The sequence below is a fragment of the Molossus molossus genome, unplaced genomic scaffold, assembly GCF_014108415.1.
Source record: "Molossus molossus isolate mMolMol1 unplaced genomic scaffold, mMolMol1.p scaffold_m16_p_16, whole genome shotgun sequence".
Lineage (NCBI taxonomy): Eukaryota > Metazoa > Chordata > Mammalia > Chiroptera > Molossidae > Molossus > Molossus molossus.
Genome location: NW_023425351.1, coordinates 11,555,570 through 11,571,344, shown reverse-complemented (window position 1 = coordinate 11,571,344; position 15,775 = coordinate 11,555,570). Strand labels below are relative to the sequence as shown.

General features: G+C 45.6%; 1 protein-coding gene across 1 annotated transcript in view; it reads right to left on the bottom strand.

The window, feature by feature from the left end:
- Nucleotides 1-15,775, bottom strand: part of RGS20 (regulator of G protein signaling 20) — a 155,586-nt gene that overhangs the window by 112,565 nt on the left and 27,246 nt on the right. Inside the window, 3 exon segments of the mRNA XM_036264117.1 lie at nucleotides 7,837-7,930; nucleotides 7,932-8,075; nucleotides 8,077-8,093. Of these exon segments, the coding sequence (XP_036120010.1) occupies nucleotides 7,837-7,930; nucleotides 7,932-8,075; nucleotides 8,077-8,093 (255 nt within the window).

Genomic DNA, 15,775 nt, shown 5'->3' with positions numbered 1-15,775 from the left:
TTACCATTAAATCTCAACAAATTAAAAAATATAGTCCCTTGCCCAGCCAGTGTAGCTCAGTGGATTGCGCATCATCCCATGGACTGAGAGGTCCTGGTTCCATTCCTGATCAGGGTACATGCTAGGGTTTCAGGCTCAATTCCCAGGAGGGGGCGTGCAGGAGGCAGCCAGTGGATGCTTCTCTCTCACATTGATGTTTCTATCTCTTTCTCCCTTCCTCGCTCTCTAAAATAAAAAATATAGTTCCTTAAATCTCATTATCAACCCATCCTGAGACATAAAATCTTTCAAGGATGGGGTGAGACATAAATTGCACCGTTCTTTCCACTCTTGCATAAATGAAACAACCATATAAGCCTGTGTTGATTTAGCCATACAGCCCTAGAAGAGTTATAAGTGCTGTAGCCTTAGGACAGCACCACAAACTTGTGTTCTAGCCCTTGAGCAAATACTGTTCAGTTAGTGTCAGAGGTGACGAAGGCACAAATGGAGACAAACCAGAGCACAAGGTATTCTCTACCTCTCTGTTGTGCTAGGTAAGCACTGTCCAATCCAGGACCTCATGAAGTTGAACTACTGGGTAACTTTGCATGAGATGCCATTGTCTAACATTAAAATAGTAAAATACTTTAAAAAGCATTTTACAATTGAGAGTAAAATTAAACATTAATTAGAAATTGAGCACTCCAAAACCAGAACAGTTAACTGGCTTTAATAATCATTGAAGTAACTCAAGTAAAATATCACAGCTGGGCAATACAGCCTATTACTCATATTTCACAAATGATTTCCCATGCAAATAGCTAGAATCTCATCAACTGAATTAGAATCAAGGTAATTTATTCTATGCATGCATAATCATGTAATATTATCTTGAGCACTCAGTCATATCCAACTTTATTATAAATTGCTGCTGCAACGGCCCACTCGATCATACTATGAACTGACTCACCCCATGCAGTGTTGTCCAACCTCTGGAGCTGCTCAAGGTAAAGTTCAGGAGCCACCTCAGACAGTGCCGGGTAGTCTGTGACTCACACTTATTGTACTCAATGCTAAGCTCTGACTCACAGTGAACCCTATTAGTTGCTGACTGACACTATGTGTATTTGAATAGAAGCTCACATTGTGAGTCACCTGCTAGTGCACTGAAAACCAATCTACAATATTCCCAATTGGACAGTGATTCATCTTATAATCATTTTTGGGCCTGGGTTAACACATATGATTTCAAACTCAATTCTGCTGAACTGGCTTGGGAGCATGCTAGAAAGTCACTCCCTGGTTAATGCCCTGTATCTCTGTCTAAGAACATGTGGGAGGTATACAAAGATGCAAAGTCAAGGATAAGATATCCAGATGACACACTACCAAGGTTTCCTTCTTCAAGGACACAGGCCCAGTTCCTAGAAATGTCTTTTCTGGAAGACACCATTCTTATACATTACTTTGCAAGGCCAGATCCTCACTTGAAAGGCTCTGCCACAACAAAGAAGAAAATGAACACATGGGACTACATCAAACTCAAAAGCTTCTGCACAGTGAAAGATACAATCATCAAAACGGAAAGGCTACCCACTGTATGGGAGAGCATAATTGCCAATGATATGTCAGATAAGGGGTTAATTTCCAATACATATAGAGTGCTCATACAACTCCACAAAAGGAAGACAAAGAACCCAATTAAAAAATGGGCAGAGGAACTAAATAGACACCTCTCCGAACAGGACATACAAATGGCTAAGAAACATATGAAGAAATGCTCATCATCACTAATCATCAGAGAGATGCAAATTAAGACAACAATGAGGTATCACCTCACACCTGTCAGAATGGCCGCCATCAACAAATCATCAAACAATAAGTGCTGACGAGGGTGTGGAGAAAAGTGCACTGCTGGTGGGAATGCAGACTGGTGCAGCCACTATGGAAAACAATATGGTGTTACCTCAAAAAAATTAAAAATTGAACTTCCATTTGACCCTGTGATTCCACTTCTAGGGATATACCCTAAGAAGCCTGAAACAACAATCAGAATGAATATATGTACCCCCATGTTTATAGCAGCACTATTGACAATAGGTAAGATCTGGAAACAGCCCAAGTGTCCATCAGTAGACTAATGGATAAAAAAGCTGTGGTACATATACAAAATAGAGTACTATGCAGCTGTAAGAAAGAAAGATCTCTTATCCTTTGATCGACATGGAGGGACCTAGAAAGTATCATCCTAAGTGAAACAAGCCAAACAGAGAAAGACAAGTTTCATATGATCTCACTTATTTGTGGAATATAATGAACATAACAGTCTGAGGAATGGGGTAGTCCCAGAGACATGAGAGTGGGGTACAGACTGACAATCCCCAGAAGAGGGGGTGGTGGGGGAGAGATAAACCACAGAACTTATATGCATGTATGCATGAACAGTGGACATGGACAACAAACTGGGGAAAGGGCAGGGAGGAAGGGGGAGGGGGAGTCAGTGGGGGAAAAAGGAGAAACATCTGTAACAAAAATTAATTAATAAAAAAATAAAATAAAATCATAAATTGTTTTTGAACTTTAAAAAAAAAAAGAAAGGCTCTGCCATGTAATTAACTCCTAAACTGCTCATATGAGGGATGGACATTAACTCACTAATTACAGCATTTCTCTGTGTTAGGTGAATGTCACTGCTACTTGCAGAAATGAAATAACACTAGGATTATAGAAACTGCTATTCAAGTGCCTGAAATGAAACCAGTAGCCAAGTTATTGCTCTAAATTAAGAAAATTTTTTTCACATTCACTCTTGTCTATCCACAAAATTTGGAATAATAAAATCTGTCTGTGTAATTTTGAAGACCTTTCCTAAAAAGCTCTTTTTATAGAAGAGACCTTCAGAGCCAGCAGGAAGGTGATTTTAAAAATTGAAGAAAAGGCCCTGGCCAGTTTGGCTCAGCGGTTGGAGCGTCGGCCTGCGGTCTGGAGAGACCCGGGTTCGGTTCCTGCTAAGGGCACGTACTTCGGTTGCAGTTTGTCCCCGGCCCTGGTTGGGTTGTGCGGGTGGCAGCCACTCGATGTGTCCCTTCACGTCGATGTTTCTCTCTCTCTCCCTTCCTCACTCTCCCTCCCACTCTGTACAAAAAATGGAAAAATATCCTCGGGTGAGGATAAAAAAAAAAAAAAAATTGAAGAAAAGCTCAAAAATTTTTTTGTGTGTAAAACTACACAAGGGATTATGTACTGCACTGAGACCTTAAATTCTAATGCTGACTCTGCCTCTAGCTTGATCTGTGACCTTGCTTTTCCTTAGGCAAGTCATGCAGACATATTTTCTGCTGTGAGGGACCATGATAAAGTGTGGAACAACAGTGGCCACATTACTACCTGGTCTTACTTGTGTTGGAGATAACACATGTTTGTATATTTTTCCTTATCTAATATCTCTGGTTTCCTATTTGCTAAAAGTTCATAAATCTGTGGAAAATCATCAGTGTGGTGTTGAAGAGCCCTGGGGAGTGACTCAGAAGACCTAAATGTAATGCTATTTCAGCCCCCATTCAGCTGGAAATCTCTGGCCTGACCTTTAACCTCTCTGAATATTTCCTCGCTATAAAGTGAAGGAGGTAGAATAAGTAATCTGATTTCCATCATTCTGTATTCTTGATATCAAGGGTATCTTGACTAAAATGTTTGAAATGATCTTAGAGATGTCCATATTTCTAGCTCCAAAGGTAAGTTTCCACACTCTTAAATAAAATGGACTCAGTACAATATTTTAATGCAGACACTGCATTTTTGTATATACCATGATCTAATGTGTATTTTTATGCAAATCTGTTCTACAAAGTGAAATATTTTGAAGGTTAGAGATAATTTTCTTTAAATGATGTTTACAGCCTGGCCGGTTTGGCTCAGCGGTTAGAGCGTCCGCCTGCGGTCCAGAGAGACCCGGGTTCGGTTCCCGCTAAGGGCACGTACCTCGGTTGCAGTTTGTCCCCGGCCCTGGTTGGTTGTGCGGGTGGCAGCCACTCGATGTGTCCCTTTCACATCGATGTTTCCCTCTCTCTCTCTTCCTCTCTCTCCCTCCCACTCTGTCTGTACAAAGGATGGAAGAATGTCCCCGGGTGAGGATAAAAAAAAAATGATGTTTACAGCTTGTATGTAAACATTTTATAATTATTTAAAAGGAAAGGGTCCAGAAGATATGGAAATGCATTGTATTTAAATTTAGATACTGACAAAATATTTACTCTTTTTCTAATTTTCATGATGGGCATCTATCTCTTTATGTACACTCTTTCTAACACTCAAAATATGTATTTTCCTTATTTTTTATATTTTGAAGTGCACTTGGCTAATTTAGCATCAATATAATAGTAATAATAGCTTGATAATAGTTTGATATGTACTAGGACTCTACCATATTAATTTACTGAATTCTGGCAGCTACCCTATGAGGTAGGTACTTTTATTATCCCCAATTTTCTGAAGATAAAACTAAGGCACCTACAATACAGGTTAAGTAACTTGCCTAAGGCCACACAGCTAGGCTAGGATTGGAAACCAGACGGTTACATAGCCCAGGACTCTTACCATTAGGCAATATTGCCTCTCATATGAGTTGCTGACAAGTGATACAAAAGATGCTGCTTAATGACCAGAAGATAAACAGAATGAAGCCCGGTAGAAAATTAGGTTATGAGCAAAAAATAAGAATTTACAGATAGAGTCATTTTATCACAAGTGTTCTTACTAAGTCTGGGGAGGAAGTCAGACCATTTTGTGAATTCAGACCCTTGTTTAGTTAATTCCACAATCTCGAACCACTAAAGTGAAATGAAGGCCCTGTGTACGACCTGTGTCCCAGAGGAGGAGGGCTGACTTTAGGAGGTGACTGGAGAATGGTTTAGGAGCTTCCTACTTCCCATACTCCTGAGTGGCAAGTGACTGCTCCTGCTAGCCAGTGGGCGAGAGGAGTCCCACCCGTACCCAACGCACCGGCTGCGGTGGGGGTGGACAAAGAGCAATTGGCCTCTCCCGAGTCTGAGAAGCAAGGGATGTGAGTAGACATTTCCCCTCTAGCGCTCTTCTCCCAGGCAGAAACCGTGTTCACGGTCTCTCCTCCACCCAGTGTGCCGCAGGTGGTGCGGCTGCGGCAGCAGTGCCCTGGGATCCCAGTCTGCTCCTCCTTTCCTAGCTGCGAGCATTCTTCTCCTCGGCGTCCCATCCACCGCTGGGGTCGCTCGCGGGCGCTGGCTACTCGCCTAGGGTTTCCTTGGACGCTGGCAAGTCCACGAGTCTCGCACCCCGGAGCGCCAGTCCCAGCCGGCAGCCTCTCCGGAAGCCCTTCCCCCGCCCACTCTCCCAATCGCGCGAGGGCAGCGGGCACACAGACCTCCCCTTGCAAACTCCCACCCCTCCGGGCGCACCGCCTCTTCCCAGGCCCCTCCCAGGCACTTTTGCCTGCGAAAAGGGTAGGGAAAGTCGCGGCTCACACCGACCCCGAAAAGCCCACCTCCCTCCCTGAACGCCGCCTTTCCTTAGGTCGCTCGCTCACCCACTTTCTGCTTCTAGTTTCAGCCTAGAAGAGCAAACTCGTTCCAACTTCCTGAGAGCAACTCCGAGAGTGCGGGACAGTCAATTACCCAGGGTTGTTCATGAAAAATTCCCGCGACACCCACTCCTAAAACGCCTAGGTGTAGGTTCAAGAGCGTAAACGGCGACACCGAGTCAGACCCAACAGGGCCCGTGTGCAGGAGCCTTTTCCTGGCCTTGCTCCTCCGGTCCTTCGCCTGAGTCGTGATTCCGGTAAAGGGAGGTTCTGCGATTCAGGGAGTGTCTCTTCCTTTCCACCTGCGCTCAATCAGCCCGCCTCCGACTGCCGGCCCCTTCCTAGTCCTCGCAATCCAGTGAGATGTCCCCCGTTTCCACCCGCCTGGAGTTTCCCAAAAGTACTGCGGGTGTCAATATGAATTTTAGGCTTTACGGGCTAGGCTAGGCTCCCACATCCCTCATCCGCTCACTGATCCCAGGCCACAGAGGTTGAAACATGCTGACACCCTGGCGGACCCGATAGAAATTGATTCCCGATAGAAATTGATTCTGGTGGCTAGATTCCCACCCCCACCCTTGAGACACGGTCACATCCTAAGCTCACACACCTCCAAAATACGCACTGACTATTGTACTGGGCTGTACCCGCGGAGTAAGCGACAGACCCGCACCAGCTCCCGCCACTGTGGCGATGATGAGTGCGCCAGGTTTTGCCCAGCCCCGGCACCCGGCTTGGCCAGGTGCCACTTTCCGGCCTGAGGTCTTAGGGCGAGTGCGAGGGGGAGAAGAGAGGTTTAGGAAGCCAGTACTCACTGTTCCACGGTTCTCCTGGAGAGCCCGAGGGGAAGCTCCGGCCGGCTCGGCTCAGTCGGCCGTGCGCATGCGTCCCGCGTGTGTATTATTACTATTATTATTATTCTTGTAAAATAATACCCAGTGATGTCCTTTCTACTTTCGCGATTGCTCTCTCCAGTTTTCCTCTAAGTCTGGCTCTGGGTCTTTCCTCTCGCTCTCTTCCTTCCTCTCCCTTCCTCTGTTCTGCCTCCTCCCTCTCCTCCTTCCCCAGCGGGGCAATCCCAGGTCTCGCCACCTCCCTCTGGCGGCCGCTCGCTCCTCTGCTGTCGGTGCTAACTGGGGTCGCCCTTGGCCACATGGCGGGACCCAATCCACTCCCGGACCATTGCCTCCCTCTTTGGCCCGGGATTAGTAAGCACCGAGAGTGTGAGAGCGGAGCAAGGCGGGCGCTGAGGTTATTTGCAGAGTCCCCCTCTGTGATCCCCACGCTTCGGTGCGCAGGAACCCCGTGAGATTACAAAGTGCAGGAATTTGTGCTCCAACCTTGTGAATGAAGAGGACAGAGGGAGGTGCTTGTGTTGAGGGTGCTCAGTTCAAGGAGAGGCTGCTCAGTCACTGGAGATTCTTGACGCGGACTGCCCCTCACTGCCCCTCGTATGGAGGGCAGCCTCCTACCTTCTCCCTTTCCCAGGGTGCTTCTTGGAGCTCTGTCCCCCGCCCACCTCGGTGCAACCTCCGTCTCTGGTTGTGCCACCAGCACTAGGAAGGGGGCTCCTCACTGACTCTTGGCTAGTTGGGGAGTGGCGGGAAGGGCTAACTCCGGATTCCAGATCCTGCTGAGACCCTTGGCAGTTGCCCTCCGTTCCCAGGGGGCTCCGGAGTCCGGGATAAGAGGAAGGGCCGGAAAGTGTAGGAGGAACCTTGTCACCAGCTTTGCGAGCATGGATGGCCGACTGTCCCTACAGTCCCCAGGTTGCCCTCGTGAGCGAGATGCACTTGTACCTCCAGGGCGGTGCACCGGAGCTCAGAGGGCTAAACTGAAGCTGGAAGCTGACCTGACACAAAACTAACATCACGTCATTTCCTCTCCGGCCTCTCCAGCCGGCTGAAGTCAGGAGGGCAGGGGAGGGGGTATGCATGGAGGGGGCGGAGGCCATCTGAGGGAAGCTGGGAGGTGGGGGAGGAAAGGGACTCGTTCAGAACCCGAGTTTGAGAAGCAACCTCGGGAAAGACAAGGGTTTTCTCCTGCTTCCTTGAACGCTGGAAGGAAATAGTCTGGGAAAAAGTAGTTAGGAGGTTTCCTGAAGGGAGGGGTATCTGGTCTGTCGCTGGCGACTTTTCCTTGAACGTGGTCAGCCCCGTCTCGAACTTTCCACCTCTGCTTGCAGGCCAGAGCCCCTGTTGGCCCTGCGTAGAGTGGCTCGGTGGGGGTTAGAAAGGAGCTGGAAATGCAGGCGTCCGGGTGAGGCCAGAGTTGGGCATGGTGGAGTAAACGGTACTCACCAGCATGGACGAGAGCTGCCTGGCGCTGGCATCCTCTTGCCGGGACAGGCATCTCCCTGCGGGTCTGCCAGTCAGTGTCAGAGCTGCCCCCAACTGGACGAGAAGCAGGTAGGGCAGGCAACGGGAGAGAGAAGTCCCAGCGCCGCTGGGGAGCATCAGAAATGGGTATCCGGAGAAGGTGAGAGAAGAACCGCGCAAAGTTGGAGAGCATGCTAGAAAGGAGGCTGAGCAGCTTGGGCCGCGGGTGAATCTGGGATCTGTGCACGGCCGGAAAAGGGAAGGGCGAGAGGTGGGGGAAGGAGAGAAACAAAACCAGCATACCATTACTGGTGGGTCTAGCTACGTCCAGACTGAGGAAAACATGCACTTAATGCTATTTACTACAGCAGTACTTTGGGGATGCAAGAGAAGGTCGGCGAGAGCAAAAGGAGGGGACTTTGGTTAGATTCTGTCCCCCTTACTTTCCTTTCTCCCCTTTCTCCCCTCGTTCTCCCTCCTCCCCTCTTTCTACCTCCATGCTGGTCCTTAGAGCTGCAGCTTCGCTAACAAGCAGTTGTTCGAAATGCAGAATCACAGGCTCTATTGGACCTACTACATCAGAATCTGATGAAGTATGCACAGTAAATGTGAAGTGCAGTGTATAGAAGAGTCTGTGTGGACATATCTTGATTATTTAAAATTTGGGTGAAAATCTCCCAGTTCACTTTTGCAATTCTTGTTCTTCCTCTTCTATCTCTCATCCTATCTCTTTCTCTGTCCTTTACCACCACAGAAGGCGGACTTGGTTACACATTTTCATCGGGATAGGTGTCTGGAAGACTTGGATAGTGGGAGGTAACTGAGGGATCCAAACCCACCTCAGGCTGGAGAGAGAAAGAGCCTGGCTGAACTGACTTTGGTTGTGGTGGGTACGGTTGGTGGGATGGAAGACCAGACCTGTGTTGGCTACCCTCTGCAGGCCCCTTTCTGTACTTTCTATGCCCATCTTGTACTCTGGAACACAGGCCTTTCCACTTTCCACTTGTTCACCTAACCGGCCAGGGTGAAGGTAAAATCCTTACTTTTTTTTTGCTTAGAAAATAGAGGGAAGGACTAATTTAGAAGTTAGAAGTCCAGGATCCTGGGCTCAGATCTGCAACTAACTTGATAGCTAACCTTGGGAACGTTTCTTTACTCTTTGAGACTATATGGTTTGTTTGTAAAGTAAAGGTATTAAACTCAGCAGTTTTTTAAGTTCTCCTGCCTTGTTCAGGCTCTCATTTTTTGAGAAGTTCTCAGGGCTTCTTGGTCCACTAACATTTAGTGAAGTTTCAAACCGGAACCTAGCTCAGCCAATCTAAACATCCCCCTCAAGCAAAACAAAAAGGCACTTCAATCAGCTTGTGAAAAGCTGGAGTGGTCGGTGCCAAGAAAAATGAAGGGGGAGATGGGAGGCAGCGAATAAAAGCGACAGGAAGGCTGAGCGCGCGAGGGGGCGAGGCTCGGGGGCGTGGTGTTGCGTGGGTCTCAAGGGCACTGCAGCCGCTCTCCAGGGTCCTGAAGCCGGCTTGGCTTGGTTCCACCACTTTGCAGTTGCCAGGTCCCCAAAGTTTTCTTTTATCTGTGGAGGCCTTGTGGGAAGCGATTGTCAAGAGGGAGGGAGGAAACCTAGCAACACATTCTCATTCATGAGGCCCTTTTTGGGAAGCTGCCGAGCGTTTTGGCTGATTTGTCTTTCGTTCGTTTGTATGCTCCCGGGAGAGATTGGAGCTCAGTTTGCATTTCCGAGTAAGTTCACCCTATTTCATTTCTCATCACTACTTTTTCCTGTAGAATGAGGTCGTTCTCCTAGTATTTTCGTTTTTTCTCGTCCCTTCCCCGGCTTTCTGGCACAGCACGTTTATTTTAATTGTTGGAGCTGGGAGATCGGGAGGCTTCCGGAGAAGCGCCAACAGCTCACAAGAGCGGGGACATGAGATATTTGGAACACGCTCAGAGCCTGTCGTGGTGCCCAGCGTTTGTTTCCTTCGGGGAGGAGGACAGTAGATGCACCCCTTTGGCTAGGATTTGGGGTGGAGGCTCAGCTGATGACAAGCTAGTTCCGCCGTCTTGGGGCGGCTGGACCCGGGCGGTCTTGGCTAACCTGGTGCGCACCTGCGGGGTAAAGGGGTGGCGGGTCAACGACAGTGGCAGTGTCTGCCTCGAGCGCTTTGCGGAGCCTCAGGAACTTCAGTGACGTGGGAATTGGGCTGGACTCTATGCTATGGAAGTTGAGAGAGAATCAGCTCGGTCCCTGGCGACTCAGAGCTCTACTAAGCCTCCCGAAGACCTTCCTGACCAGCCTTCATGCAAGGGCTTGAACAAAGCGGAAAATGCTGAAAGCGAGCAGCAGGCACACTTCTGCGACACACGCCCCACTCCATGAAACCTTCGTGGGCCTTTCGTGGGTCCCAGAATTTACGTTTCTGTCTCTGTTTACAAATGGTTTTGTGAGAATGTGTGAACCTGTATTCTGTTTCCTCTTCTCTCGCCCCAGCCCTTCTTTCTAAGACATGTGCGCTCCCCCGCCCCCACCTCCGCATGCTTCATTAGGCATTTTGCTTCGGTCCTGTGCTTCAAGACAGAGACACTTGTGAGGGAATCAGGAAATGTTCAGGCAGAATTAAAGTCCCAGACTCAGTCCTGGAAACACAAGGCCGGGGCTCCTTTGCTCTTCTGAAGACATTCCCCTTCAACCCTTCCCTAGATTGGTCTTTTTCTTCCAAATCAACAGCTTCTCCCCAGTTCTGGCTCTAATTAGTGGGGATGTAAAGGATGATACATGGAGGGTGCTAAAATCCATATTCTTCTTTTGGCCCTTCTGGCAAGGGCAGAGCTACACAAAGTTCTAACTGAGCAAATATATCTGAGGAAAGAACTTTATCTGCAGTGCTGATCACTCCGGAGAGTCCTTTCTTTTAGGCCTCAAGATTCTAGATGACAGTCTGAGGGTTTCAAAGATATTAGCCACAAAATTGAATCTGTGTTCCTGAAAGCACTGCTCCTTGGGGATCAGATGACATAGGAAACACATTTTTTTCTGATGTAATCCACTTCCCTGATTAATCATATTGGCTATTGAGCCACCCAGAAGAGAAAATCACAGTGCCCTAAATTAATATAAACAAAGTCCCACCCCTTGAAAGGCAAATTAAAACTTTTTATTTATTCCTAAATAGTACTATTTCATAAAGGAAACATCCTTTATGGAGTAGGGTGGTGGTCCCCTAATCTAGTATGACTGGTATCCTTACAAAAAGGGGGAATTTAAACATAAACATGTACGCAGGAAGAATGCCATGTGAAGGAGAAGGCAGAGGTCACAGCGATACATCTATAGACCAAGGGATGCCAAAGATTGCCAGCAACAACAGAAGCTAGGAAGAAGCATCACACAGATTCTCCCTGAGAAGGTATTTGGCCACAAGACTGAAACATTTAAACCCCAACCTCCTGGCTTGCCCTACAGATTTCAGACTTGTCAGCCTCCAATATATTCTATTGGTTCTAGTTCTCTGGAGAACCTTGACTAATACACCCTAATATAGATTTTATCATCTTTAACCTGGACTATTAGAATAGCCCCATAACTGGTATTTCTTCTCCTTTGCCTCTTTATCATTTGTAAATATAGTCTCAATATTGAAGCCAGAGTTATCCTTCAAACTGTAGGCCAGATGATGTCACTCTGCAACTTCAAACTTTCTATTGGCTTCTTATTTCAGAGTAAACTCCAAAGTCCTTACACTAGCCCTCAAGGCACTACATGAATGGTCTCATCCTACCTCTCAGATCTCTTTTTCCTATACAGCTATCTCTACAATATTGGTTTTCCACAGCACTTATTGCCAATTGACATACAATATATTCACTTGTTTATTTCCATGATTTTGTTAATTGCTATATCAATAGTGCCTACAATGGTCCTTGACCCTTAACAAAATGCTCAATAAATAGTTGCTGGACAAATGTATTAACAAACAAACTTAGATATCATTCGGCCATAAAAAGGGATGGAATTCTGATGATACATGCTACAACATGAATGAAACTTGACAACTTTATACTAAGTGAAAAAAGCCAGACACAGAAGAACAAATATTGGCCTTGGTCAGTGTGGCTCAGTTGGGTGAGCATTGTCCAGTGCACTGAAAGGTTGCAGTTCCATTCCCAGTCAGGGCACGTGCCTAGGGCTCAATCCCTGGTGCATGCCAGAGGTTGCATGAGGCAGCCCTGCTGGAGGCAGCCGATTGGTGTCTCTCTCTCTCTCCTTCATTCTCTCCCTTCCTCCTCTCTCTAAAGAAAAATTTAAAAATAATAAAATCAATAAAAACATATTTTTAAAACATCAGAATAAGATAACAAATATTGTATGATTTTATATATGAGGCACCAAAATTAGGCAGATCCATACAGGTAGAAAGTGGTTAGCAGGGGCTAGAGGGGAGAGGATAATGGGGAGTCATTGTTTAATGGATGCAGAATATTTGAATTGATAAAAAAGTTTTGGGAATAGATGGTGGTGGTGGTTAAACAACCTTATGACTATATTTAATGCCAATGAATTATACAGTTAAAAAAGGTTAAAATCGTAAATTTTATGTTATATAACATGATACTCAAAACCCTTCAAGGTGTGAGCTATGAAAAGTTACTGCAATGTTACTGACTATATTCCCTATGCTGTACTTTACATCCCCATAGCTTATTTATTTTATAACTGAAAGTGTATACCTCTTATTCCCCTTCACACTTTCTACTCATTCCTCCACCCCTTCACCTCTGCCAACCATCAGTTTTTTCTCTGTATTTATTAGTCTCCTTCTGTTTTGTTTTGTTTGTTCATTTGTATTTTTTTTTTCAGATTTTATGTGTAAGTGAAATCATACAGTGTTTGTCTTTCTTTCTCTAGGTCCATCTATGTTGCTGCAAATGGCAAGATTTCACTATCTTTAAAAAAAAATTTTTTTGTATCCTCACCCAAGGACATTGTTGCATTTATCTTCAGACAGAGTGAGAGGGAGAGAGGGAGGAACAGAGAGAGAAAAACATCGATGTGAGAGATACATCGAGTGGCTGCCACCCACATGACCCCAACCCAGGCAGGGACAAACTGTAACCGAGGAACGTGCCCTTAGAGTGAACTGAACTGAACCCAGGACTCTGGTCCGCAGGCTGACGCTCTTACCACTGAGCCAAACCAGCCAGGGCAAGATTTCATTATCTTTTATTGCTGAGTACTATTCCATTATATATATGAAATATATGATGGAACTTATATATGGCATTTATATATATATTATATCTTTGTCCATTCATCTATCAATGGACATCTAGGTTGTTTCCATTTCTTGGCTATTTGCAAATAATTCTGCAGTGAATACAGTGGTGCATACATCTTTTTGAATTAGTGTTTTCTTTGTCTCTGGAAAATACCCAGAAGTAGAATTGCTGGGTCATGTGGTAGTTCTATTTTATAATTTTAAGAAACCTTTAAATCTGTGTGTGTTTTTTTTTTCTGTAACATTCTGTATCTCCAGAGATCAGGAAGGGGATTATTATAGTAGAGTAGAACTCCCAGAGAGAGCTCCAGAGACAGCCTTGCCTCCCCAAGCATTCACTTAACAGCTTCCCCATGGTGACTTCCCCAGCTCTCTTAATTAAATTACAGCGGCCTCCCTTAACAGTTCCTGCCTTGAGCCTACACGGTGCCTATGTCCACTGGAACCTGTTCCCCACCCCGCAGATGGCATGATCTTTCTGAAAGGCAAATGTGATCATGTACTTTCCTCCTTCGAACCATGAATTGGCTCCTTATTTCTCTACGGGACTTAGTATGGCATAAAGACCTTTTCCCGATTTGTTGATCTGCACTCAGTCTACTTACCCACATTTCTCACTATTCCTTTGTACTCAAAGCTCTAATCATATTAAGGTTCCTTCGGTTCCCCAAATCCTCTTGTTCATTCTCATTCTAGGCACTTTGTTTAGAACTGTTCCCTCTGTCCAAATCACACCCCTTTCCCAGTCTGCTCCTTCTCCTCTCCCAGGGCAATCCCCTGCTCAGCCCTAAGTCTCAGCTTGGATGTCATGTCCTTCGGGAAGCTTTCCCAAGTTGGGTTAGCTGCCTGCCTGCTTTCTCTTTTTATAACACTTCCTGCACTGTATTGTAGTGTCTGATTCCCCATTAGTCTCTAAGCCCTGTGAGTATCAGAACTTTGCCTTATTCATAACTGTCTCTCAAAAACCTGAAGCAGTACTGGCACACAATGTGTACTCAATTTTTGTTTTATGAATGAACTTAGAAAAGACGTGATCTGGAGTTGATAATTATTAAAGCCGGGTAATGGGTACAGAGGGTTTTATTATATGATTTTTCTCCACTTTTATGTATGTTTGACATTTTCCATAATAAAAAGATTTTTAAAAAGACATGATTTTGAACACTGTATCTTATTTCTTCTTAAATTCCAATAGATAAGAAACTGTGGGACAGAAGCTGCCATAATTCTACGTGCCGAGCCTCATGAGATCGGGGTTTGCAGATTGGGTGTTGAGAGAGGCCTGATGCAAACGGGAGCATGGGCAGGTCTTTCTCGAAGAGCCTGCGCTCCATTTGTTCCCAACAGCCCAGGCCAGATCCACCAATTTCACACTGGTGGAGCACAAAAATAAAAGAACAAAATGGCAAGAACGAGGGAGGACATTGTTCTGTCCAATGTGGACCATTTGTGATAGGGCTCAGGAAGGCTGCGTGAGCTTTGTAGCTTTTCCAGTGGTTCCTAATAAACTGGGCTTTGTGTGAGCCTCACTCAGGCCGTGTGGGCCTGCTTTCTAAAACTTTCCTTCTCTGGCCTGGCTCCTGGTGAACTTGTTAGCTAGGAGTCATTGCTTTCTTTGAGTTGAACTTGACCAAATTAAAATGCTTTGCTTGGCATTTTAAAAGGGGTGGATTTTGTTGTTGTTGTTGTTGTTTGTTTTTTTCCTTTGAGGAAGCTGGAGTTTGGTACTGCCTTGAAATTACACATTTTGGAGCCATTCAGGAATCATAACTATCATTACATTACTTCAAGGCACATGAGACATTTGTCTAAAGAAAGATTTTAACAATAACTTAAGCTTAAAGAGGTCAAAAGAAAATATCTTTAAGGTTTTACCCACATGGTGGGAATAAAGCAGGGAAATAATGCATTTCTGTCTACTAATCAACTGGCCAATAAATTACCATGTGCTCAGTAAGTATGAGGTCCTGCCTGTGGGTTGGAATTAAGTAGGGTGACAACTGTTGTGGGATAAACAGGCTACAAACCAAACACATGGGTTCCAGGGTTTCCCCTGGACCCATGGATGCAGATTGACTTTTTTAAAAAATTCAAAGTATTTGATTTAAAAAAAAATAATGAAGCTATATGTGACAGGTATTATTGTCTTGATTTTACAGATGATAAAACCCGGCTCAGGGAATTAAACCGGACTTGGACCTGAACTTAAAAACAGTACTTGCCTGGGGATGGTTTGTACCTGGGAATACCAGAAGGGTGCACATTACTGAACTTTTCCAGTTGGAAAAGGATGTTTTCAAGTAATCAAATTTCAGTTATTTACAACAGAGCTTGGAGTTTTCGTTTGAAATCCTGCAGTGCTTGAATTTCCACCAGGTGTCACCATTCACCAGTCTATCACTCCCTCAGGTTTGCTTCTAAAAAGTATTAGAAGCTCTTGGGCTCCTTGGAATGGTTATTGCATCTGGGTATGAAGGGGAGGGCTGTGCACTCTGAACCTTGGCTCAGTGAGATGGAATTTGAAAACGCAGTGAGCCGTTTGCTGCCCTGATTTCCTTCCCCTTGTGATTTCATGTATCTAACAACCAGCCAATTTCTGACGGGTGAGTCAAGTAGAGTTAAAACCTGGCCTTTGGCCA